Raw genomic sequence first — 26,932 nt, forward strand, 5'->3', positions numbered from 1 at the left:
GACTCAAAGTCCAGTTCTTTCCACACAGACCACAAGCTAGAGAAACTGCACAGCAGTGGGTAGTCTGGGCTTATCCTGTGAGTTTGAAACTAAGACTCAGGTACCCAAGCTCCCATCTTTCACAGAAGAGGACTCAAGCCCTGCTCTGGATATGTGTGTGTGTGAACTTGCCAGCTGGCTCCCAGGCTTAATTGCTAATTGTTACATTCTCCTTTTCCTCAACTGGAGTGGCACCAGCTTTTAGCCATTACCAACTGCCCAGACTATTAGCCCTTAGTTTAGATAAACACATGTCAAAGTAGCAGAAGATTCTGAAAGGGCAGAAAAGATCTTGCATACAGGAAGAACTAGTTTTAGGTTGTCAACTAAGAAAGGTGGCTACCATAAAGCTACTAAAAATGGCCACTCTATTGGTAGTTGAGATTGGATTTAATCTTCTAATTACTGATTTATTGAGGCAAAAGCTGACTTGGAGACAAATCTCTGCCAGATTAATTTACTTCTTCCTTTTGGTTGGGTTTAGTCAGATTCTGGATGCCAGGGCCCTTTAATTCCAAACCATGGATGCTGGCTTCCTGTGATCTCCAGCTAAGGGCAGCACACAAAGGACTTGGGGGACCTAGAACCAGACATTAGTTTCTCTGCCTTAGGCCTACACTTCTCAACTCCCTAGGGTAATGGTTGTGAGAAAGCAGGTTCTTTACACACGTAACCAGGGGGTGGGGTGGGGGGAAAGATATTAATGGAATGACCCACTATGAAAAAAGGGACCCAAGGCTAAGGCCATTCGAACATGCCTCTTGGTAGCTGCTTCAACTTTTTACATGCTTGCCCTACAGCAGGCTCTCCAGCCAGTTGCCCAGAAACATCTCTTACCTCTGAATTCGTAGTTCACAGAAGCAAGGAATACTCTCAAGACAAGAATCCATTTTAAGAATATTTTATTTATCTTTTGAGATTACATAGTCATTATTGCTGATCTAATACAATCACTTAGACATAAAGATTTCCAAGAGCCTCTCAGAAACGGCAATCCTTAGAGGTTTTATTTCCTTTCAGTAAGATGACAATGAGAACTAGATGATTATATATATATATAATATATATATATATTATATATAGTTTAGTTTATCGTCTACATATAATTTGCTGGTGTTGCCTATTTTCTTTCCATAATTTTCCTTTATTAAAAAAGCTTAATGCAACAATGCATTTGATTTCTTTTTTTTTAAAACCATGACAAAGTTAATTTTGAGAAAACCACAGGAGCAGCAATTTCAGATCTCTTCAGAGAAAAGCCAAGCAGCAAAAAAGCTTTGCAGGAGTATGTGGCCATGGGGAGCCGTGCTCATATGGGAGGATAGGATGAGGAGGTAGGAGGGCAGACAGAAGGTAGACCTGATACCTTTTTTCTTTTTTAATGAGAAAACAAAACAAAAAACAAACCCTGAATTTCCATTAAGAAGGCAAAAAAGACCTCAAAAACTAGCACAAATTCATTGGAGAGAAAAATGGTAAGTATCCCCACCTGCCAGGGCCATATACAAGCAGATTAGTCTTCTTTCCCATGCTTCCAGATACCTAGAATGCATCTAAGGTGAGAGCTTGAGGGAAGAAGACACATTTGTCCTGGTTCCAAGGGTAGAGGGAATAAATGACCAGATTCCAACATTAAGGTAGAGCCCAAATACTCAGGAGGCCTGGGCCTCCTACTTCTTAATGGTTGCTGACATGGGGTCCTCAGAGAGAAAGGAAAAGGAGGTCATCTGAAACTCAGAGGTAAGTATCTCACCAGGGGCAGCAACACTGGCAACCTAATCTAGAGGTCTAGGGGGCTCTTTTTTTATTTGGAATGGGCCTCTTCACTATAGCAAGGCAGGGTATGCTTTGTCAGGATCAGTACATAGTAATAAGTGCTCCCCAGAGAGCCAGGCTTTACTGAGAAACAGCAGGTTATGATTTTTTGGCTTAGGAACATAATAGGCTAGAGTCCAGGTATCTGCCTAATGGAATCTCCCCTTGATATAAGGTGAATTACAAAGATCTGTATCCAATTAATTAATACAAAAGAGATTAATTAATTAATATAAAACTCAGAACTGGATAGGCAAAAGGAAGAACTTTGTGGCCTAGTGGAATTTTCAGCATTTACAATCTTCCTCATGAAAGAATATAGCCATGTATGTGGCATTTTTCCAGTATGTTCTAAGATATACAGCCTCTGAGGAACCAGATGCTATGGGCTGAGGCTGTATACTATTTAATGAGGCAAGTAGCCATTTACCCAAAGCCCACCTCCATACCTCCAAAAGGAAGGTCACTTCCAGACTAGCTCTGAAAGTATATGTGAAAACCAGGGGAAGTTGAAGAAGGTGGAGATAGGAGAGGAGAATCGGGGTTGGTAAGGTTATAGTGATCCGGGATGGTCTGGTGGCATTTTCTTGAGTCACCTTGGTCTTGAGACTATGAGGCAGACCAGGGTAGGAAAAAAAAAATGGGAAAAGAAACAAACAAACAGGCAGACAGACAGACAGATCTGAGACTGTTAAAGAAGGTTGTCAGGGGGGAAAGGGACACACTTCATCCAAGATTTCTAGGGCCACTCTGGACTAACTCTTAAAACCGGTCTGGTCCCGATGAAACCCTTAAGACCAACAAGTTAATCTCCAAAAGGTATCTAACTCTTATGTGGGACATAAAATTTCAGGCTGCTCACATTACTAGTTTTTTGTAATGTTGGAGTTCCTCAAGAGGCCACCTCTGAAATATAGAATCCTAAGATGGAAGAGGCAAGAATATAAAAATATATCCCAGGAGAGAAGAAAAACCATGGACTAAATCATAGAGACATCAGATCTCAGTTTGATCAATGGCAAAGGCCAAAGAAATGAATGTATGAGAAGGTTCGAACTAGTCAAACTAGCTTTAATCATCTGGATACAGCTTACAGTGTCATCTCTGTATAGCTTGGCTTGTTAAGCTGCAAAGCCCTTCCCAGGAGACAAACACATACATTCTGCTTCTTTAGAGTATCAAACTGTGGGCCTGAATGGCCTATACCACTTCCAAAGCCCTACACCCTCAAATCCATTGGAAAGTACATCATTCCCTGCTCAGTTTTAAAAGCAGTTTTAGGCAATAAGAGGAAATTTCAGGAAGCAAGTTTCATAACAAACTCTCCTTTTCTGAGACAGTGCCAGTCTAGAAGGAACTTCCTGGGAAACTGTTCAGTTAAATGACAAGTAAAACTATGGGCCCCAGTAAGGCTGGCCCCCACTTCCTGAGCAAAGTTTAGTTGGGTTAGAAAGACGGTAACACAAATATCTGACAAACACCAGGGCTGCTGAGGAAATAATGGAGGCACATTCCTCTTGGAACCAGAAAGTGTTAAAACAGACATGAATATTCAAGGAAGAAAGGGGTCCTGGGTAAGGAAGGAGACACCTGGTAAGCACTGGCGTAGCTAAGTTCTTGGTGTAGCTTGCCGAAGTCATAACACTCCTTCCTTCCTAGTCATTTTATAAAGAAGGCAGTGATAGTGATGGTCAAGGCTGGGAACCCAGGCCATGTTAATTCAGTGGCTTCCAAAAGGCCTCACCTGGGGAAGAGCCAAAGCTGAAAAAGGCAACTGCTGAAAATTTATTCCAGAAAACCCCAGGGAACAAGGAGTCTGGAATTCCTGGACTAACTCCTGAACCTGGACAAGAGACAAATGACCATTGCTGAGGATTCCAAGTCAGTGGGGAATGATGCAGAAGATATAGTAGGAAGGATTACCCCATATCTTTCCTTCCTCAGCCTGTCTTTCATGGCTCTCACAGCCCTCAGGGCAGTAACCACACTCTGGGCCAAGGCAACAGGCACAGGATTCTAGATTTTAATAAATAAATAACCTAACATATAGGGTGAGCACGGCGGGCAGCTGATTGGAGAAGCAGCTTGCTGGGTTCTTTCCTGTATAGGAGTGGAGAAAAGACTTGGAGTTCTATTCCTTAAAATTTCTTCTGGCTTGAATTACAGGAACTTAATACCTAGAGGGAGAAAGAAAGATGAGAGGGTGATGTTATCGGCTTGTGAGGATGCTGGGACATGAAGAGCCCACCTAAGGTATATAGCAGCAAGGACGCAGGGAGTGTATGATAAGGATAGATACTTGTGGTGTTTTTTCACATCAGTGAAAAAGACCGGTATTTTTTCCATAAAGAGGTAAAGATCATATCAAGAAGATGAAATGGTGGGACACCTGGTTGGCTCAGCAGTTGGGCATCTGCCTTCAGTTCAGGGTGTGATCCCGGGTCTGATGATTGAGTCCCCACATCAGGCTCCCCAGAAGGAGCCTGCTTCTCCTTCTACCTATGTCTCTGCTTCTCTCTCTGTGTCTCTCATGAATAAATAAATAAAATCTTAAAAAAAAAAAGGAGGCAAATTCAGAAAGGGAACACTAATATTTGGAGAAGGCCTCAAAGAGTCCTTTGGAGGTGGCAGTGATGGGGAGTGGGTTTATTTTTCTGAGTTCACATAAATGTGAAAGATGCAAGGACAGTGCAGAAATTTTTTTCTACCCAGGCTTCCCTTCCCTGTCTTCAGGGGTGGGGTGGGGTGGGGTGGGGTGGGGTGGGGTGGGGTGGGGAAGGCACCTGTAGTAATTAGGCTTGAAGGGCCCATTCTTGTTGAGTCCCAGATACTTGGCCTGTTCATCTGTCAACTCTGTCAGGTGGGCATCAAAGGTGGGCAGGTGTAGGCTTGCCACATACTCATCTGGAACAGATCACAAAAACCCTGGTATAAACAACATTCATGCCTCTTCTCTGGCTGTTCTTTCCAGGCTAGGCCTTAAAAAGTTGGAAGACATCTTCTAATTCCCAGAGCTGAAAGAAAAATGCTCAACTGGCTCACTGGCCCAGAATTCTAAGGAGTTGTTGCTTGAGCTTCAAGCTGAGTGTTGTTCAAAGCCATAACGCTTCTTTCTTACTAGCTGTCTTGTCCTTAAAGCTTTCCTTCTCCCCAGAAAGTTAAGGGAGATATGAAAGAAGCAATATCTTTAGCATCTTAAAAAAAAAAAAAGATGGGATAGCAGGGGACTAAAAAATGAGAAACTTGAATTTTTCTTCTGTCTTAGAATCTAGACTTTGCGTTACTCTGGAAAACTAACACCTGAGGATATTAGAAAGGAATTAGAAAGGAATCTAATAATAATACCATACTGTTTGCTTTGCTTTTAGGATCCTTAGTTCTTATGGGTTTCTTTTACATTCTATTACTTGAACACATATTATTCAGAATTTTATGTCATTTTCTAAGTATTTGTTTGGTCTTCTTAACTTCATTATACATTCGGTCAAAATATAGACTGTTCTGTTTCTTTTATATCCTTCCAAAGGATATAGTAAAGAGAAAATATGTCAATTTCTAACAGTTGCTATGGATCTAGGGCTAAAGCAAAACAAAACCAGAAACTGATTTATTCCCTGATCTTTGCCTCCAGAGTTCATAACATACAGTATCAGGTGCTTGAGGCAGTTTCTTTAAAAATTCAAGACAGTTTAATGTTTCTCTTATATGAAACACCCACATAACTAGTCTTAACAGAAGTTATTCAGTCTTTCCTTTGGCCTGGACAATGAGGTCAGAGTTAGAAGATGTAGTATGAAGAAGTCTTCTTGGTCTGAGGAAAGCCTGAAAGGGGCTATGTAGCAGCCTAGAAATGTAGTAAGTCAGATGTCACAAAGTAGAAGAAGAGTCTTCTTTCTTAGGGGAAGATTTTTGCCTCCTTTGAGATTCTTGCATATAAGATACTTTAAGACAGAAAATCCTTAAAATTCACAGGCAGGTAAACCAAGTCATAGCAAAATGTAATGATTTCACTAGGGCAACTCATGGGAAAAATGTGATAAGCCAACTAGGAATGGAACCTAGGAATCCTAACTCCTACTTTGCAAGATACAGATATATTTTTTTTCCCCTATCCATAAGAGATTTAGTGCCCCAAACTTCATCTAGCCTCTGACTCTGAACTACATTGGTAAGGATGGGAATGGAAGAGTACATGCTTACCCATTTTCTTGGGCAACAGGTAGACATCCTGCTTATAACGACCCTCGGGAGCATTGTAAAGCTCTATCAAGGCAAGTGCCTAGAAAAGTAGAGAAATGGATGCTGATGCACCATCAAGTGAGACCACGATGGTCTAATGACCCTCCCCAGCCCACTGCCTTCCCGCTCTGGTGGCCCTACCTGAGTAGTAGCGGTGATTGAGAGCACAAAGGTAGGCACTGTGGAGCAGCTTAGGTTCAGCAGACGGCCCTAGAGAGCAAGGGTTGAGACACAGATGGGTTAGGACAAAGTCTCTAGCCTTTGAGGAGTGAGGGACGAGCATGGCTGCCATTTTCCAAACACATCCCAAATACCATTGCTGGACAGAAAGTGGGTGTTCAATAAATAGGAATGAATTGATTGACATTTAAGTGGAATTAAAAGGTTGTGAAAAATTTGATGAGGTAATAGATAAAAGATCTCTGGGATTATGTAAAAAGGAATAGAGATGGTCACATGATACTGGGCTTATGCCAAGGAAGGGTATATTTTTCCTGAATTTTCTACTTACTGCAACAGAATATCCTCCCTCTGAGGTATTGGCATTCCTTTAGAAGATTGTTGTAAAACAAGGATGTAGTCAAATCCAAGGGCAACCTCTCCAGGTTGTAAGGGGAGATACTTTTGAATTTAGGAAGCTGTGATAATTTCTGTGCTTCTTCCTTAGTTTGGTTCTGAATTTAAGGATAGCCTTTTCTACTGGGTGACTCAGAGAATACAAGGACTAGAGAGAGACGACTGGAGAATGTTTCCGAGAAAGCCTGACCACATTTCTCCCCCCTCAAACTTAGTAGTCAAAAATAACTGTGGTGCTTGCTTTTATAATCAAAATTACTAGATGGGACCTCCCAGGGCAACTGGAAATAAGTAACCAGACAGCTGGCTAATATCAAAGCAATTAATGAATATTTAACAACCTGCCCATCCCTTCCCTGTACTTGTGAAGAAATAATCCAGTCCCTTTACAGTTGCCCCAGAGTATTTGAGAAGGTGAGATAAGGTGAAAAAAGGTAAAGAGAACAGTAAAGATACTTGAACATAAATTTAAGGGTCCCTAGGGGAAATGGTATTACCTTTATATTTTCATATTCAATTTCTTTAATTAAAAATAAGGAAAGAAAACTGACTGAAAACCAAAACTTGAGAAAAGTATTATTATCCTTATTATTTTGGTACTTTCTCTGAAGAAGAGAAACTGTCAAAGTCAGAATAGGGGTGTATCAATATTGCTGTCAGGAATCTAAGACTAGGGAAGAGAAGATTTCAAGAAAGGAAAAGTGGCCAAACGTTGACATAGAAGGCTAAGTGGAATGAAAGTGAAGAGTAAGTCTGAGACAGAAGAAGCCAGGGCAGGGAAATATTAATTACACAACCAATATATAGCTAGGTACCATACTATACATCTGGCTCAATTCAGAGGAACGATCACTCAAAAACATGGAATCTATCAGCAAAGATATGACCTTCTCAGAGCTTGCCTAAGACAGTTTAGTAACCGTCAAGAATATCTGCTTTGTGCTTACTGATTAAGCCATCCCACAAATGACATTATCTCTTTGTAATAAGCATCACTCAAAGTGGCATTGGTTCTATCCGTTAATTCTTCCACAGTAATAGTCATTATCTGACTCAACCTGTAGAGTGACATAGAGAGACAAGATAATTGGAGAAAAGTAAGGAACCAAAATAGTTTCTAATTGCTGAATGAAAAGACCTTTCACAATTAGATGTAAAATCCACTGGTAAAGTAGTTAAGCTTGTGCTAAAGAGGAGTTGAAAATTTAAGAGAACATGCGGAGGAGGAGACCTGGTATTGCAGTCTCTGCCACTGGGGGTGAATTTTGCTTACCAATCTCAGGTCTTACCTCTGCCAGCAGTACTATCCTCTTGCCATCAGGCCATATTACATGGTCAACTTGGGATCTCACTCGCTCCCAGGTCAGTTCTGGTGTCCGCAGACTTGCCTGCAACACAGATAGCAAGCACATGATCAGCCATGACTTGTCCCACTTTGTGGATGAAAAGATGTTGAAGGGAGCCATTTCAAATAGCAAGTTGAAAGGAGCAACCAACATGCCAGATGGAGAATACCTGTCCTGGGTTGGTTAGGACTGTTCCATTTCAGGGAATTTAATCTTAGGCCCAGCCAGGGAGGGATCACTCAGGATGTCATTCCACAACATATAGTGTACGCCCACTCTCTGCTGAGCACAGTAAAAGGTGCTATGGGAAATACAAAAGAAACCACAGACATGGTTTCTGCCTTCAAAAAGCTCATAGTTTAGCTGGGAATACAAAACAATGCATATGTGAAGAGGAAAAAGCCTTTACAATACTTAATAAAGCAACATGCAAACAAGTGCAAATTAATACAGAGCAAACGGAATACATAAGTGCTGAAGAGAAACAGAAAAAAAGAGTATCAAAGCTAATGTCCTCATGTCCCAGGTTCCACCTTCTCAATGATGGTGGTTCACTCTAAAGTTACAGAAGCTTTGTGACCTAAGTGCAAATGTGAGGTAGCCTTTAGAGAAATGCTTAATGGTAGAGTAAAGCTCCCAACAGCTCACCCTCCTTCCATTTCTGTATATTGTATATTCCGAGAACAAGAGAAGAAATGTTAAGTTTATTAACAGCAGCAATCAAGTAATGGTCACAGGGTTTAGATTTAAGATAACAACTTCCTTTTTCCAATAGGCTATGCCTAAAATAGAAAGGGAATCCATATTCTGAAACCATCCATTGGCTTAGTTGGTAAAATTGAGAAGTTCTGCCAAACAGTAGTTTTCAGACAAATAGAGAAACACTTTAGTTACACAATAATCATTTGCTGAATACATATGATCTTCTAGGCAATATAGTAAAGGACACTAGTTTTTTTTTAAAGATTTTACTTATTTATTTGACAGAGAGAGAGAGAAAGTATAAGTAAGCAGAGAGGAAGGCAGAGGGAGAGGGAGAAGCAGGCTCCCCGCTGAGCAGAGAGCCTGACACAGGGCTCAGTCCCAGGACCACACAATCATGACCCAAGCCGAAGACAGATACTTAACTGACTGAGACACGTAGGTGCCCCAAAGGACGCTATTATAGATGAGATTGTGGACCATCCCTGTCCATAAATGGTAAGACTGTGAGCTATTTATGGACAGGGATGGTATCATCTTTTCATTACCAATTTAGTGGAAAAGGCAGACATAATTATATTTCAGTATATCCAGGACTGTATTTATGATCTAGACCATTTTTTAGACCATTTATTAGGTAGATGGGAAATATAAAATGTTTTGAGATGTCAAGTTTCATAATTTAGTTCAACCTTACCTAAAGAGCAATTTGGTAGTAGCTAACAAAATTTTACACGTACCTAAACTCTGACCAATCAGTTTCACCTTTAGGGCTTCATCCTATAAGAACACTTGCTCAAGTTCAGAAATAGAAGTGCCCCAAAATGTTCAATCCAGTGTTATTTATAACAGCAAAAAATGTAATTTAATAAGGGAATGGCTAAGTAAGTCTAGATAATCTCATACAATGGAATATTATGCAATTCTTATATTAAAAAAACGTAGATTGGGGACGCCTGGATGGCTCAGCAGTTTAGCTCTGCTTTTAGCTCAGGGCATGATCCTGGAGTTCAGGGATCAAGTCCCACATCGGCTCCCTGAGGGGAGCCTGCTTCTCCCTTTGCCTATGTCTCTGCCATTCTCTCTGTGTGTCTCTCATGAATAAGTAAATAAAATCTTAAAAAAAAGAAAAGTAGATTGTGTTAACACGAAAACTATTCATTATTGTTAAGTGAAAAAATAAAGTTGCAGAATAATATACTATAATATCAATTTTGTAAATGTTTTACACTTCCTACTTTAAATATATTTATGTTACTTGAATTTTTACACTAAGCAACTATTACCTTAAAATTAGAATTAAATTTTTAAAAATAAACAAACACTGTAAATAAAGTTAAAAAAGAATTTAAGCAAATAGACCACTTTGGGAAGTTAAGGATATAAGGTAAATCCCTTAGCCTTTAGAAATAACAACACAGAGGGCAATAACCATGTAGAGCCAAAAGATATTCCTTGGTGACACTGGTATTTTTTTATTGAGATGACAGAACTTTAAAGTAGTTCAAGTTCTCAGTATCTCACACTCTTAATCTTCCAGAGGACAAGGAATCTTGGTGATTGGGAGTAAAAACCATGATAAAAGGAGTCTCCTATCTTAGGAGGTCTTCCCTGGGAGAAAAAGATATGGTGGAATCAAGGAAGGGACACTTCTTATGAACATCACGAGTGTGCTAGAGCACTGCAATGGCTGTGGTGCAAGTAAAAGACCTGAGGGCAGTTAAAACAAGGTTTCAAGAGAAACTAAGTTAAATTATCTCTGGCACTGTTCATGGAGCTCCCATAATCTAATAAGTTTAAGGGACAGTTACACTCTTTGAGAGAAGGACTTCCCATGATCTGCACAGTTTTATAATGGGGTGTCTCCTGGATGGCTCAGTCAATTAAGTGTGTGACACTTGATTTTGGCTCAGGTCATGATCTCAGGATCATGAGATCAAGCCCTGCAACTGGCTCCTTGTGCAGTCTGCTTGAGATTCTTTCTCTTCCTCTCCCTTTGCCCCTCCCCTTGCATGCATATTCTCTCTCTCAAATAAATAAATATTTAAAAAATTTCTCTTAAAAGCATCCCAATGTCTTTTCTGTTGATTTATAATCACTAAGCAATCTATCAGGAAAAAGGTTCCTTACTAGGTTGCCAAACAAGGTGTATATCTCACTGTAAATTATTATGCTTGCACAAATTGATTTTGGACAGTGCATATCAATTTTTTTTCAGGGAGAACAACTGTGGTTCTAGTCCTGCGAAATGCAGAGTCAATAGCAAATCTCAGGTTCTAATTCTTTTGCTGGCAAAAACTTTTAAAGTATGTATACATAATGGTTTAGCCACTTGAATTGTGAAGCTTACAATCACACAGGCCATCTATGTGATGCGTATGAGTAAGTAGGTCTGTTTTCAAGAGAAAAGGAAACAACCAAAGAGAGACATGGCCAAAATGCAGGTAAAAGTACAATCCCTATCACAGGTTCTCTAAGTATTCACAGCATTAATATCTGTCAGAAAAAAATGCAGTTTTCTAAGTGACCAACTATTTTGATGAGCTATTCCTTCCTAGAAATGTAGCAGTCAACATCTCAAGGTTAGGTAAAATTCCTACAACACTCCCCCCCAAAAAAACCTAAAAACCTTACATTTTTTATTGCTAAAAATATCTTGAAAAAAATAAAAATATCTGGAAAAATTTACTAAATCATTCTCCTTCACCGTTTCACTCAGATAACTTACAGAGACTTTCCTCTTTTTTCACTCTCTGCATCCAAGCCATTTAGCAAATCCCAATTGACCTACCTTCACAATACATCACCTCCACTGCTTACTCATGTCATCTATCACTGGAAATACTGAAAGAGCCTCCTATTGTCCCTATCACTACTCAAGCTCCAGAATTGTTTTCTTTATACTTTCTTTCTTACACAGCCAGAGTAATCTGTTAAAACAAATCAGATTTTGTCAGTCACCTTGTCAAAACTTTCCCATTGGAATGGCTTCCTTAAAAAAAAAAAAAAAAAAAGAAGAAGTAATCTCTATATATGCCTAACACAGGGCTTGAACTCATGACTCCAAGATCAAGAGTCGCATGCCCCACTGATTGAGTCAGCCAGGCACCCCTGGAATGCCTTCTAACAGCTTCCCTTGTACCTAGAATAAAATCTGAAGTCTTTATTGGGGCCCACAAAGACCTACATAACCCACTATCCTCCTTCAGCTGCCTTATTCTCATTCCCTTGCCCACCCTGTTCCTGCCTCAATAACCTCTTTCCTGGTTCTCCAACTTCAAGCCTATTTCTACCTCAGCGTCTTTTACCCACCATTCTCTCTGAATAGAATGCTCAGATGGTTTATTCCTTCAATTCATTCATGTTTTTGTTCAAATGTAATCTCCTCAAGGAGACCTTCCTTAATCACCTTAACTAAAATATCATCCTCAATGTCCCCACCTCGCTGTTTTTCTTCAATACTAGGCACTAACTGATGAAACTATCTATTTGTTTATTGTCTGTGTCCTGCACTAGAATATAAATACCACAAGAACAGGAATGCTTTTCGCTATTTCTTTAGCCCATAAATATTCAGCACAAAGCAGAGGAATTACTCAATACAGATTAAATAGTGAATGAACATTCTGGTTTAAGTTACTAGTAGAGTTTGCTATTTCCTTAAATTTCATTTTCTATGCCCTGTGACACTATCATCAAAGGTTGAGTAACTTAACTTTCCTGAAGCCCTTCTGAGTGAGCCTCTGCCTTTCTGGACCATTTAGTTTAGTCATATACCTTTTCCTAAGAAGAGCACAAAGAGAATTGAGACATAGCCCTCGGCTATCAGTGCCGGATACTGGGAGCTACCTAGCAATTCCTGCAAAACTAGGTCTAGTACCCACAGCAGTCAGATCCTTTTCCTTTTAAAATAAAAGTCATCTTTTTATAATAGAAGTCAGATTATTAGAAATCTGACAATTGCATCCTATTTCTCTCAGAATATAATCAGGAGTTTATAATACCTTATGAGACCCCATAAAATCTGGCCCATTTCTTCTCTAACCCCATCTTCCACTTTTCCCTGCCCCATGCTCATTCTGCTCCAACCTCATTGTTGATCCTCAAACAGATTTGGCACACTCCTGCCTCAGGGTATTTGCTCTGGCTGTTCATGAAATGTATGTATGTATGTATGTATGTATTTATTTATTTATAAGATTTTATTTATTCATGAGAGACACAGAGAGCCGAGAGACGCAGAGGCACAGGTAGAGGTAGACGCAGGCTCCATGCAGGGAGCCCGACATGGGACTTGATCCTGGGTCTCCAGAATCAGGCCCTGGGCTGAAGGCAGTGCTAAACCACTGAGCCACCTGGGCTGCCCTCATGAAATGTTCTTTACCTAAAAATCCATTCATGGCTAATTCCTTCAAGTCTGTTCAAACATCACCTTCTCAATGAGATTTATACCTTGATCCCACTACTTAAAATTATAACCTGACACTCTTGATTCCCCTTATCATGGTCTACTTTTTCTTTTTCCCATGTGCTTTTGCCTTCTAGCATACTATAAATTTTATTTATTATGTTTATTGTCTTTTTCCTCCTCAAAAATGTAAACTCTAGGAGGGCAGGAATCTGTGCTTGTTCTGTTCACTGACTCCAAACATCCAGAACAGCACTGGCATATGCAATCACACAATAAATATTTATGATTGAAGGTAGTCTCCTGGCCTTTATCCTAAGAGATTACTTATGTCTGGATTGCCATTAGAGGAGAGATTACCATCACAATTTGAAGCTTACCTAGAAATCATGAGGAGGTAATAGTACAATGTACAGGAAAACAAAACAAAACAAAAACTGGACTAGAAGTAAAAAAATCCTGATTTTTGTGGTCCAGTTTCATTTTTGGATCACTGTACACGACTGAACAATGGACTTTAAGTCTTTGTTTTCCAATTGAAAATTGAGAATAAGAATAATGCCTTGTGGGATACTCAAGAGGATGAAATGAGATAAAGTAAAAATATAAAAATTACATGATTACATTTGGAATTGTTTTTATTTAAGAGCTGGAGGATTTAGCAGAGAAAATTCCTTCCCTCTTCCCTTACTCAAAAAATTTCTCTTTAGAGCTCAGAGATGACTACTTCCCTTAAGCTTTTCCCATTTGGGGGCTCTCTAAGCAGATTAATTCAGAAAAGGACAATCATGTGCTAGATAGTTTTAAAAATGTTAATATCTTTGACTAGTAAAAAGGCAGTATGGCACATAAGTGAAACTTAATAAAAAAAAAAAGGGGGGGAACCATTCAATATTTAAATTTCAGTATTGAAAGGAGAAATTAATTATTATGAGCAAAATAACCTGATAAAACAGAATAATGGAGCCATGCCACTCAGAAACCTCAAGAGTAGAAATAGGCTTTGCTCGGTTGTTTTTCCAGCTATTTTTAATAACAGAAGAATAGAGCAGAGTTAAAAAGAGAAACCATTTAAAATAGATATTATCCAAAAGACTCTCAATATATCAACTGATCCTTACCTGGCAATGCTGAAGCTCAATCAGAGCAGCCCTCAGGGCAGATGAAAGCATGCTTTGCTTGAGCCATATACCCAGAGAGAAATACAGTTGTGCCAGAAAAATGCCATAAAAATTTAAAACCAGAGTGAGAGTCACACTGAGAGATACTTTGGTAAGTCTGAAAAGAAATAAATAACACTTCTATTAACTATTACTTGGGCAACGTAGTAGGACCACGTGTTATGTTGGATTGGATAATTTTAGGGTGAATATAATCAAATTAGAGAACCAAAGTGATAGATAAAATGGCTTACAGTGTAAGTAGATATCAAGCATGGGTGGAAGAAAAGACTCGTTTGAAATGACTGAGAGGAAGAAGTTTTATGGTATCCACAAGCACAGGTCATAAGGGCTAGTAAGTGAACAGACTATGGACAGCTCTGCTAGGACAGTCATATTTAGGATGGCTTGATGACTCTTCTCTTTCCTTTTCCAGTTTATATTTCTTGGGAAGGAGAGAAAAAAGCCCCCAACAATGAATTACTTAATCTTACCACGTCAATCTCCGTGTTGGAATGTCCCATGTTACAAACGATGCAGCTATTCTTCATACGGTCCAAGTGCTCTCTGGTTACCACATTCTTGTTACCTTAAAAATAGAAGAGATATCCACATGAAAAGAAATGAAGTTGGACCCCTACCTCACATCATATGTGAAATTTAACTTGACCTAAATATAAGAGCTAAAACTATAAAACTCTTAGTAGAACATAGGAATAAATCTTTGTGGTCTTCTGTTAGGCAATGTTTTTTTAGATATAACACCTAAAGCGCAAGCAACCAAAGAAAAAATAGACTTGTGCTACAAATGATACTACCAAGAAAGTAAGAAGACAACCATGAATGGGACAAAATATTTGCAAATCATATAACTGGTAAAGGATTTGAATCCAACATTTATAAAGAAGTCTTATAACTCAATAATAAAAGGACAAATTACCCAATTTAAAAATGAGCAAAGGATCTGAAAAGACATTTCTCAAAAGAAGTACAAAAGATGTGTCAACGTGCACATGAGAAGATATTCAACATTATTAATTATTAGGGAAATGCAAATCAAAACTACAATGAGGGGTGCACTGGCTCAGCTGGTGGAGTGTATGACTCTCCATCTTGGAGTTATGAGTTTGAGCCCCACATTGGGTGTAGAGATTATTTGACAACAAAATCTTAAAAAACAAAATCACAATGAAACACCATTTCACACCCCCTAGGACGGCTATAATAAAAACAACAGACAATAACAAGTGTTGGCAAGGATGTGGAGAAATTGTAACATCCATGCATTCTTGGTGGAATTGTAAAATGGTGCCGTCTATTTGGAAAAACTTGGCAATTCCTAAAAATATTAAAAGTAGAGTTATCATATGATCCAGCAATTCTAAGGCATATATAGGCAGATATATATTCACAAGGGTGGGAAACATGTTTGTAGAAAAACACTGTACACAATGTTTATAGCAACATTATTCAAAATAACCAAGAAGTGAAAACAACTCAAGTGACCATCAACTAATGAATTGATAAACAAAATGTGGTATATCCTTAAAATGAAATATAATTCAGCAATAAGAAGGAATGAAATATCAACACATACTACCATATAGATGAACTATGAAAATACTATGCTAAGTAAAAAAAGCCAGTCACAAAAGACCACATACTGTGATTCCATTGGTAAGAAATAGGCAAACCTATAGAAACACAGAAATTTGTGGTTGCATAGGGCTGGAGAAAGGTAGAGTGAAAGAATGAGGACTGACTTCTAATGGTATGGGGTTTCTGGAGTGATGAAGTCTCTGAAATTAGACATTGTACGACTTCAATAAAAACCAATGAACTATATACTTTAAAAGGGTAAATTTTATGATATGTGAATTATATCTCAATAAAAAAATTAGGTGATGGTGATGACTGTATGACCCTGTGAACTGGCTAGAAAATATTGAATTGTGCACTTAAAATGAATGAAATGTATAGTTTGTGAATCACATTCCAATAAAGCTATAAAAAAAAAAAGACATGAAGGGAATGATGGGAAGCAAGAATAGCTTCTTATGGTCCTTCTTCTCTGCCCTCATCTCAGCCCGAAGCTACAAATATATTTTTATTCTCAAATATTCTGATTTTCCTCCTCTAAAATATAATTTTACAAATAAAAACTAGTGTTCTAGCAGTTTGTGGTCCCATCATCATAAAGACAAAGTATCTCAGTCCAAGGAAACTAGCCATTTCTGCATATTTCTCTCTAAAACTCCAATCTACTTCTTTGGGAATTAAAACAACTACCTTTCCTACTTTTGCTAACTATGCATTTTGCTCTAGGCCTCCTGCTTTAATTGCAGAGACCAAGAAGAAGTAGACATTACTTTTGGAGGCAAAATAAAAAAAATCAAATGTACAAATATAAGATCTGGCTTCCCAAATAAAACTTATCTCTAGTCATCTCCTTGGTAGATGGATGGAAATATAGAACAGTTAAAGAGAAACTTTCCTCTAGGGATGACCTAGATGGTATACTTTTGGTCAGAGTTCTAAAGAGGTAGGAAGAATGTGAAAGATTGACTGGTTTTGTAGACATCTGTATCCGGCTTTTCAAATTTGGTTTTATTCAGAACATTTCCAATAATTTTTCACTCGTTTCATGAAAGTATTCCCAAGTGCCACCCCACTGTACATGTCAAAATCATACCTGTACAGGTGATAACAATATCCACTTGCCGGATGACCTCATTTAATTTCACCAGTCGAAATCCATCCATACTGTAAAAAGAAAGCATCATGAATTAACCTGAAAATAGGCATTTGGAAGCCTTTTGCCACAGAACCTCAAAAGCTATGACCAAGTTCCTTCGATACCTACACTGTCACTTCTTGATATAGCTATATTATTCTTAGCAGTGAAAAATTCAAACCATCTCCTTAGTTCATACAGGACAGAAATAAAGGTTCCTTTGCATCACTGCAACTTAAATCTTCCTAAAAACAGGGAGCCAGAGGTTACCATTAGATTCCCAAACTGAGTTTCTAGAAAGTGCAATTTAGCCACTGAATCTTATCCCATTGAAACTACTCTCCCCAAGATCATCAACAATCTCTTGGATACCAAGAACAAAGAACAAAGTCCATGACACTGTTCTCTCCTGGTTTTCCTCTTACTTTTCTGATTGTTCCTTTCAATCTTTCAAGACTGGGTGGGTTATGGAGGCTACAGACACTGCAGCTCTGCAATAGTTTTTAGAAACTGGTATTTCCATTCTGCTGAGGATGGCAAGAAGCAATTTTAATAATATCTACCATTTAGTGAGCATTTATTATGTGACAGCAGTTCTATATTTTATGGAATTATATATTTATTATATGATATATAATCATATGTAACAATTATATAATTACTGAACTTTTGCAACTCTTTAAGGTAGGCATCATTAACTACATTTTATGGATGAGACAGGAACTATTTTTTAACCTTTTTTTTTTTTTAAAGATGTATTTATTCATGACAGAGAGAGAGAGAGAGAGAGAGAGAGAGAGGCAGAGACACAGGCAGAGGGAGAAGCAGGCTCCATGCAGGGAGCACCGCGTGGGACTTGATCCCGGGTCTCCAGGATCACACCCTGGGCCGAAGGCAGCGCTAAACCGCTGGGCCACTGGGGCTGCCCCTATTTTTAAACCTTTAATTTTGAAATAATTTCAAACTTAGGAATTACAAAAATAGTACAAACTACCATATACCTTTCACTCAGAGACAGTAGATCTTATTTGGATATGCCTGATGTTTCCTCCTGATGCGAATCAGGTTATACATTTAGGGGAAGAATACCACAGAAGTGTTGTTTTTAGTGCATCACATCAGAAAGGATCTGATGTCAACTTATTTCTTTTTTGATCATTGTTTTCAAAGGGAGAAGGGTTGGGGTGCCTGGCTGGCTCAGATGGTGGAGCATGCAATTCTTGATCTTGGAGTCTGTGAGTTTAAGTCTCACATTGGGCATAGAGCATACTTCAAAAAAAAGGAGGATTATACATGGAGAAGATAAGGAGTTACTTGTTCTTTGGCTCAAGGCATCTCCTCTTATTATTTCCACAGGAATTCAAAATTTTAGCTTCTCTGATAGTTTCTGCTTCCTCAGAGCAAAGCTACTTGATCTTTAAAAGAGAGGAGCTTATAGTTAATAGCAGCATCTCTCAGGACCTGGGATCCCCAAGATAAAATGTGGCATTAACCAGGCCGTTCTTTGGCGACAATTACAAGATCTCAATAATGATGGCATAGAGGAAAAAGCTAGTCTCTTTTGCGTGCTTACCAGGCTTGAAGAGCACAGATGGGATCGATCTCAGTTACATACACAATAGAGCCCATGGCTTTTAGAGCAGCACAGCACCCTTTCCCCACCTGAAGAGGAGAGAAAGTACATATAATAAGGAAAGTCAGTGAGAAAACAACATCTCAAAGCTTCTGGTAAACGGTGCCCCATTTTCCGCCCCCAAAAGGAATTTCACTGAATAGATTTATGCTTGGGGAAAAACAAGAAAAAACAAATAAATGAATGCAGTTCATAAACAAACTCCTAGCCCCTGTTTAGCACATGCATGTACATAAGAACACCCACATTCACAATTTATAACCAAAACACAAGCTAAGAGAACAACACTAACAGTGCACTGGAACAAGCCAGAAAATCAACTTAAGAAAAAATGGCAAAAATGCAAAGGGAAAAAGAAAGATTGTATTTTAACCAGAGGGCCTCTAAAGTTACCTTTTTCCCCACCTAGAGAGTGGTGAGTGAATGTATTCTCACATTCATTAAATTAAAAAGTCAAATATTAAAATATTTTACCAAAATAACATTTTATACACCTAGGAAGTGACAAAATTAAGCTTTACCTCTCCATAGCCACAGACCACCACCTGCTTTCCACCAAACATCATGTCTGTTGTCCTTTTAAGTCTAGGGGAAGAAAAACCATTAAATCAGAAAATCTTCTCGTTTCTCCTTTAAGGTTAGATTGGGTCCCTTTGTTTTTATGTATGTTTGTTCCATTTTGAAAGAAAGCCTGGTTTCTATGTTATCTAATAACTAGAAAGAAAGGTTGAATAAAATATGTATTTTCTCACTTCATGCTATCCAATCAATTCCATCTATATGGGAGGGCTCTTTCTCTTTTTTCCTCTTGTCTTGGGAGTGGTACAGAAGGGAAGAAGCTGTAGACTACAAAGTAACTTTTAAGTAAAAAGCAATATATATACATTTGTTATATAGTTTTTGGAAATAATAGAAGAAAAAAACATTTTTTTACTTAGGAGGCAAAGCTCTAGCTTAATGGAAACATTATTCTACCTTATTGAATGAGACAGGAACATAAAAGAAAACCCTGATAAATGAGTGCTACATTTAGTAGTGTCAGAAGGGCCAACAGCTCCCTCATTAATTCCACACAGAAGGTAATGGGCAGCTAGATGGAGAAGAGCTCTGAAACCCACCAGTACTGACATGAGATAGTGAGCTTGCTGGGGCTGATTCTTTCTCAAAAATGCTCTGCTTCTTTGTCTCTGATGCTCTATGAAGCTAGAAAAAATGTCCTTACTGTTTTTAGAGTCTCTTGGAAGAACTTGTAGGAATAGGTTCTGGTTTCTCCTTGGGTTTAGCCAGTGTCCTTTCTCTAGGAATCATTTCTCATTAGGCAGAAGAAAGTTTTCAACTAAAACTAGCCTATTCTGAGATAGACAGTTCCTACAAATATTTGTGACTCTTTCTATTCACTTACCCTTACCTCTGCTGTTGAAAACATTCTATAAATGCCCCAAAGGCAAAGTAGGAATACAGTCTTTTAATGATTTGACAATTCCTCAAAAGGAACTAGTACAATTCTATGAGCCCCAGTGCAACTAAAAAAATGTCAAACATTATTCAGCCATAAAAAAAGAATGAAATCTTGCCATTTTCAATGACGTGGATGGAGCTGAAGAGCACATGCTTAGTGAAATAAGCCAGTCGGGAAAAGACAAATACCATATGCTTTCACTCATAAGTGGTATTGAAAAAACAAAACAAATGAGTACAGGAAAAAGAGAGAGAAAGAGAGAGAAAAAGAGAGAAAGAGAGAAAGAGAGAGAGAGAGAGAGAGAGAGAGAAGCCAAGAAACAGACTTTTTTTTTTATTTAAAGAAACAGACTCTTAACTATAAACAAATTGATAGTTGCCAGAGGGAAGGTAGGTGGGAAGATGGGTGAAACAGGTGATGGGAATTAAGGAGTGTACTTGTGATGAGCACCAAGTGATGGACAGAATTGCTGAATCACTATATTGTACACCTGAAACTAATGTAACAGTGTTAACATAAACAAATATAAATAAACAAATTTTTAAAAATATATCAATTAAGGGCAGAAGCATTTCTTGTTGAGTGAAGAGAGTAAGTCTGGCTGGGCTATGATACTCAAAAGTCATGGTTTAGAATGGTCCTGGAATGGCTATTATAGCAAAGAAAACCAATAGATTATATTTATGAGCCTCCTTTGCTTTACTGTTGGGCTCTTCTGCCTCTCTTTCCAAAGGGATATCAGGAAAAAAAACAAAAAACAAAAAACAAAACAAAACAAAAAAAACCACAAAGGGATATCAGGTGCAAAGCTATTCATCAAAGCTATTCATGTAAGCTATAACTCTTTTATGTAGCCAGAACGAGGGACAGTCTATAAACACACTGATGGATTGAGAATTCACTTAAATGTCCAATCTATCTGATAATACTATTGGCTCTATAGAAGGATTCTAGAAAGAAGGGCAAGGAAACTAATGTTAAACACCAGGTTCTTACCTTATCTCATTTTAATTCTCACAATAACTCTATGATGTAGGTCTTACTGTCATCATTTTATAGATGAGGGAATAGGTGCAGAGAGGTTAAATAACTATTCTAAGACCTAAATGATACAGCCAACAGTTGAACAAAGCGAGGCCTTCTGGCTCTAACACCTGTGGTGTTGCAAACTGCCTCGGGTCCAGACTGGTTAATAATGTGGCCCACAGGCCTTTTCTTAGCTTTTCCATTAACCTAAACATGATGGAAACCATTTGGCTTGGCAATATTCTAAACCAACTTAATGGTTTCACATAGGGTATTACTGAGTCTTCTGAACAAGGATGAAGGAATATCAAGACACAAGTGTAGAAACTGCAACTGGGCACTAGAAGAACACAGTATTTGGTATATACCTAAGTAGATTTTGTCAGATTTATAATCCCTACAGATTTGAAAAACTGGCTATGCCTCTGGGATTGACCCTTTGCTCACCTCAACTTTCCAGATGGCCAGAGAATTAAATGCTGGTTGGAATTTTAAAAGTGGTAACATGATCTAGAATAGGAATACCAGGAGCCCTTTCCCAAATCATCAAAAATACTTAGCTGTTTATGACTTTAAGTTACTGACTTGCAGTAACTAAGTAAAAACTTTGCCACCAATAGATAGAGGCTAGTCTGATTTTTTAAGTAAAATAGATGTGCTTGTCATAGGGATAGCAATGGCAGATCTGGGTTACAAAATATTGAGTTATGTTACTTTTATTCATTCATTCATTCATTTTTGAGTTATGTTATAGTGGTAGATCCAGAGGTGCTACATGAATCATTACCAGAAATAACCAAAACCCAAACTCAGAACCTCAATTCAATAACTCAAGTTCATTTCAAAGATAATAAAACATTACCCATCTAGAATTGATTCACGGCAACAATAGAGGTTGTCAAATTTCTGTTTAGTGACTGAGTCATTGACGTTCATGGCAGGAACACATAGCTTCCCAGCCTTGGATAGCTGGTACAACCTGAGGATGAGGGAAATCAAGAACACAAAACAGCGAGATACTGTAATCTACTGTTAGTTTCATAACAAATTACAGAAATACGTTGAATGGGTAGGCATGAGAGCATGAGACATGCTAGTTTCATCCCATTAGGTGTATATAGAGAAATAAAAGCTGTCTACAACTTAGAAATGAAGATCTTGGGGTAGCCCGGGTGGCTCAGTGGTTTAGCGCCACCTTCAGCCCAGGGTCTGGTCCTGGAGACCCGGAATCGAGTCCCACATCAAGCTCCCTGCATGGAGCCTGCTTCTCCTTCTGCCTGTGTCTCTGCCTCTGTCTCTCATTAATAAATAAATAAAGTCTTAAAAAAAAAAAAGAAATGAAGATCTTAGTTACAAGATATTTGGGGAAAATCTTCAAATTACCTCTAAATTTTAAGGATTAAAATGTAAAATTTTAAATTGCTTATTAATTGTATTCCCCTTTTAAATTTTATAAAGAGTAATTTTATTTATTTATTATTATTTTTAAAGATTTTATTTATTCATGAGAGACACAGAAACAGAGAGAGAGGCAGAGACACAGGCAGAGGGAGAAGCAGGCTCCATGCAGGAAGCCCGATGTGAGACTCGATCCTGGGTCTCCAAGATCAGGCCCTGGGTATTTTAAGCGCTATTTTAATCCCATGACTAACAATTTTAACTTTCAAATAGTCTCAATTTTATAATCTCAATACATGTACATCCTATAAATATATATGTCTACATACAGGAGTTTCATTTTAAGTTGAATCAATTGAAAATTAGAACCAAGTGTTTTATTCAAAATTCATCTCTTTCTAGAGTCTGAAGGTACAGTATATTAAAAAAGATCACAATATATTGAAGCAGTGATGGTGGCTTATTCAGAATTTACCTCCCTAAAACTTCTATTTCATACTTTCAGTTCTTGATGAGAGAATAAAAATAATCAGAAATTATTTCAATTTTATCAAGGGAATTATTGCTCACCTGAGAAATAGAACCCTAAATTCTTGTTCTCTAAGTAAAAATATAAGCTCTACGAGTTTCCAAGTTTTTGCTGTTTTGACCACTGCTAGAACCCTAGCACAGTTCCTAGAAGTTCCTGGCTCACTGTATAAGTTAAATTAAGTTAAATTTATCTATGGAATAGATAAGTTAAATTTATCTGTGGAATGAATGAATTCATCTAAAAAGGATAAGCAGTCATTTCATTACAATGGCTAGAAAACATGAGGACCACACTTCCGTACCTGTCCCCACTCTCAATTTTTGGTTTGTTATTTGCATTGTTAATTTATAAAAACTAAGTGTGCAGGGATGCCTGGGTGGCTTAGTAGTTGGGTGTCTGCCTTCAACTCAGGCTGTGATCCCGAAGGCCAGGGTGGAGTCCCACATCAGGCTCCTTCAGGGAGTCTGCTTCTTCCTCTGCCTATGTCTCTGCCTCTCTCTCTTTCTGTGTCTCTCATGAATAAATAAATAAAATCTTTAAAAAAACAAAAATAAGTGTGCAGACTCAAATCTCATCACCTCATGGCAGGTTCAATTTTTAACATAATGTATTCTATAGGAATGTGATTATCAGAATAAATATCTAGGCTGCATAAAACCAGGTATGCACATGTCAAATCTTACCTATGGACTCCAGTAACACTCTCCTCTACTATGCCTTTGATTTTCTTGAACATATTAGGATACTTCTTATAAATCCAGTGAGTAAGATCCCCTCCATCATCCAATATCTGCAATAATAAGCATCAATAATATTGATTTTACTGAAGTCTCAGGGATTCCAGTGTTGCTCTGGGTCTTTTATCCCAATTTCTAACTGCCAATTTACAGATACTTCAACTTTCCCATATGGTTATGCAAAGTTACTGAAAGCCAATATAATGACCAGTCATTACTCTAAGTAAAAGACAATGAAGGGTGAAAAGCCAATTGTAATGCTTATTATAGCCAAATCACCTTCCCACATAACACACTTACTGTATCAAAATACATAGCAATGAAATGCGGATTTTTCTTATGAACTAATGGCTTCAGTGGTTATCTAGACAACCAGTTCTTGAATGCGCTATAGATATTCAGAAAGCCTGGCCTTGATATTAGCATATTTCTAACAGTTACATTCAGGACTTCAAATATATTCAGTCAAGGCTTAGTTTAAATAAAGCCAGATAATTAGTTTCCCCTCCCAGAACAATGGGTTATAAAACTGTATTCGTTAATCCTTCTCCCAAAGCATAGGCACTCTCATACCAAAAATATCAGGCAGCACTGAAGGGTTTTGCCTAGCAAAATCTCACACTCTCTATAAACCAAATTAAAAATAACTGGGGAACTGTGCAGCATGTAGGTGTGCAAGCATGCCTCTGAACAGCTCATCACTATTTCAGGTTAGGATTAAAGATAAACACAATGCTGTGCCCACTGGAGCTTTCATCAGCAGAGGAAAGTTTCTGAATTATATATAAGCTAAAGACAGATCAGCTTAGAAAGCTCTTAGGCACTAGGCTGTGGCAGTTTAACCCTTCACTTAGCTGTCATATATGCTTAGCAGGATTTTCCAAATTATTATACCTGGGAATTTCCCACAGAACTGAGTTGCTCCCTACTGGCATGCGCCCATTTTGCAGTCTCATCAAATACCAACTCTACTCCAAGTGCCCAAAATGCTATTCTGGACCCCTGGGTACACAAAATCCCTCACCTCATGTCTACCACCTAATCTCTTTTTTGTTTCTACTCTTGCTCTTGATCTCTTCTCTGGTTCAACTACAGTTTATTTGAGAGCAAGGATCCAAAGCAAGACTCTCATTAAAATACATATGCTCCATTCTCTAAGTTAATGTTCCATTTTCTCCCAGTAGAGACTCTCAAAACAGATGCCCTGAGAAATGAAAAATCTTTCTCAGAGTTTCTCCCTCCCATTCTGTATGTATAGAGTCCTCATAGAGTTCTCTCTTGTAGCCTCTGATTCCTAGCCACACACAAAAAAATCAGAGATGAAAAGCCTGAGCAATTGGAATTTCTGGTCTTAAGACCCACTATTCTTGTCCACTTTTCTCCTTTAACAGAGGCATCTAATACAGGCAGTATTAGTTGCTATCCCTAATATTTATTTAATGAATGTAACCATAATTCTCACCATGTTATTCTATTACAGAAATTCTTGCCCTCAGGGAATCTTCCTGAAGTTGGAAAGCAAGTAAAAGTACTAGATCTTGACAGGATCCCAAGACGAATTAGCTCTATTTTCTGGGACGACAATCGTTTTTTTCCCTCATCTTATTTTCTTCATCGGCTTTTCCAGCAGTTTCTGCTGACCCTATAGTCTGTAACTGCAATCCCATGTCTGCCCCATGTTCTCAACTCTAAAACTAAGGTTTTACTCCTCGTAGAAACTCCCTGGCATATCATCTAGGTCTATCAGTCATACTTTTTCTGGTCACTGTCAAACTCTATGGGAACAGGCAACTCATCTCACAGCTGACTCCTCCCTCCCTTTCAGGTTATTAACCCAGCTTCCTCAAACAAGCACATGGTGCAATGTCACCTGAATCACAGAATCCAAAAAGAGGCTTCTTCTTTCTTTCTATAACAAGTGAGGCCTACACTGCAAATTGTAGCAGCAAGCAATAGTTGGAATAGAGCTTCAAGGATTCTTTTTTCAGTTGACCCCCAAACTTCTCTCCTTCATATGCAAAATGTTTGTGACATAGGGGTGCTTCACACTTTGTGCGGTGTTTTGCTTCTTTGTGAATCTAATGTGCTATCAGCCTTCAAAAATTTGATCTTTTCAAAAATCAAACAGAAATAAAATGAAGCGAAATAAAAAACCCCAAACTTGGGATGCCTGAGTGGCTAACAGTTGAGCGCCTGCCTTTGGCTCAGGCATGATCCTGGATTCCCGGGTTCGAGTCCCACATTGGGCTCCTTGCATGGAGCCTGCTTCTCCCTCTGCCTGTGGCTCTGCCTCTCTCTCGCTCTCATGAGTAAAGAAATAAAATCTTTAAAACAAAACAAAACAAAACTTTTTGCCTAGTCATCTTTTACAAAGTGCCTAGTCATCTTTTACAAAGAGAAGAAATTTGAACTCAGAATCTCTTTAGGTTTACTATAAATTTAGCATGTGATTCTAGAGAAAAGCTAAGTACCACAGGAACTGTGTGTGTGTGTGTGTGTGTGTGTGTGCGTGTGCGTGCGCGCATTTTCATTATTGTGGTTGGAGGGGAAGGTCGTTAGGGGATGGACACTCATTAACCATGCTTTGAACCAACCATGCGTGAACCCTGAGCAGTATTTTAATGATGCTGATGAATGTAAATTTTTCTTAAGATCAGCACCAACAATTTTAGCACTTTGAGGCTAAGTTCAATATTCCTGGGGTACACTAAACATAAGCATCCAGCTCCGTTGGAAGCCCAGATACATCAGATAGAAAAGGAAGCATTTTCCTGCCTCCCTGTTGGGACACTCTCTCCCAGGCCATAGCCCCCTACTCTGTCCTGAACAGATTCCTCCAGAATTGTGCTAGCAGAAATCTAACCCACCATGTTTGGCTGCCAGCCCTCCACATTCACACATCTATCAATGCACCACCAAAAGTCATCTTCTGACTCTCCTTTCCAGGCAAATACAGGAAATCCTGAGAAAAGGGAATAAAGAACAAACCATTAAAACCTGAAAGAAGGGCTGCCCCTAAATTTTGACAAGATACTGGTTTTTCCCCAATTCTGAATTTTTTCATTCTGCTCTACTTCTTGGATTGACTTTCTTCACTGATTAACACTGTCTTCAGACCTCTTGTCCAC

At 38.5% G+C, this 26,932-nt stretch overlaps 1 protein-coding gene across 10 annotated transcripts in view; it reads right to left on the bottom strand.

The window, feature by feature from the left end:
• Positions 1-924: 924 nt before the first annotated feature.
• Positions 925-26,932, bottom strand: part of AHCYL2 (adenosylhomocysteinase like 2) — a 162,547-nt gene continuing 136,539 nt past the window's right edge. For all 10 annotated transcript variants that reach the window (XM_026010802.2, XM_026010807.2, XM_072764085.1 and 7 more), the window contains 12 exons: positions 26,672-26,766; positions 23,751-23,857; positions 22,000-22,116; positions 19,174-19,237; positions 18,593-18,681; positions 16,978-17,048; positions 14,780-14,874; positions 7,959-8,057; positions 6,235-6,303; positions 6,055-6,133; positions 4,638-4,758; positions 925-4,031 (listed from right to left, as the gene is read on the bottom strand). In XM_026010802.2, coding sequence (XP_025866587.1) covers positions 4,025-4,031; positions 4,638-4,758; positions 6,055-6,133; positions 6,235-6,303; positions 7,959-8,057; positions 14,780-14,874; positions 16,978-17,048; positions 18,593-18,681; positions 19,174-19,237; positions 22,000-22,116; positions 23,751-23,857; positions 26,672-26,766 — 1,013 coding nt within the window. In that variant the 3' untranslated portion in view covers positions 925-4,024. The remainder of the gene's footprint in view (positions 4,032-4,637; positions 4,759-6,054; positions 6,134-6,234; positions 6,304-7,958; positions 8,058-14,779; positions 14,875-16,977; positions 17,049-18,592; positions 18,682-19,173; positions 19,238-21,999; positions 22,117-23,750; positions 23,858-26,671; positions 26,767-26,932) is intronic.

This window comes from Vulpes vulpes, chromosome 7 (genome assembly GCF_048418805.1).
Source record: "Vulpes vulpes isolate BD-2025 chromosome 7, VulVul3, whole genome shotgun sequence".
In the NCBI taxonomy this organism is placed as follows: Eukaryota; Metazoa; Chordata; class Mammalia; order Carnivora; family Canidae; genus Vulpes; species Vulpes vulpes.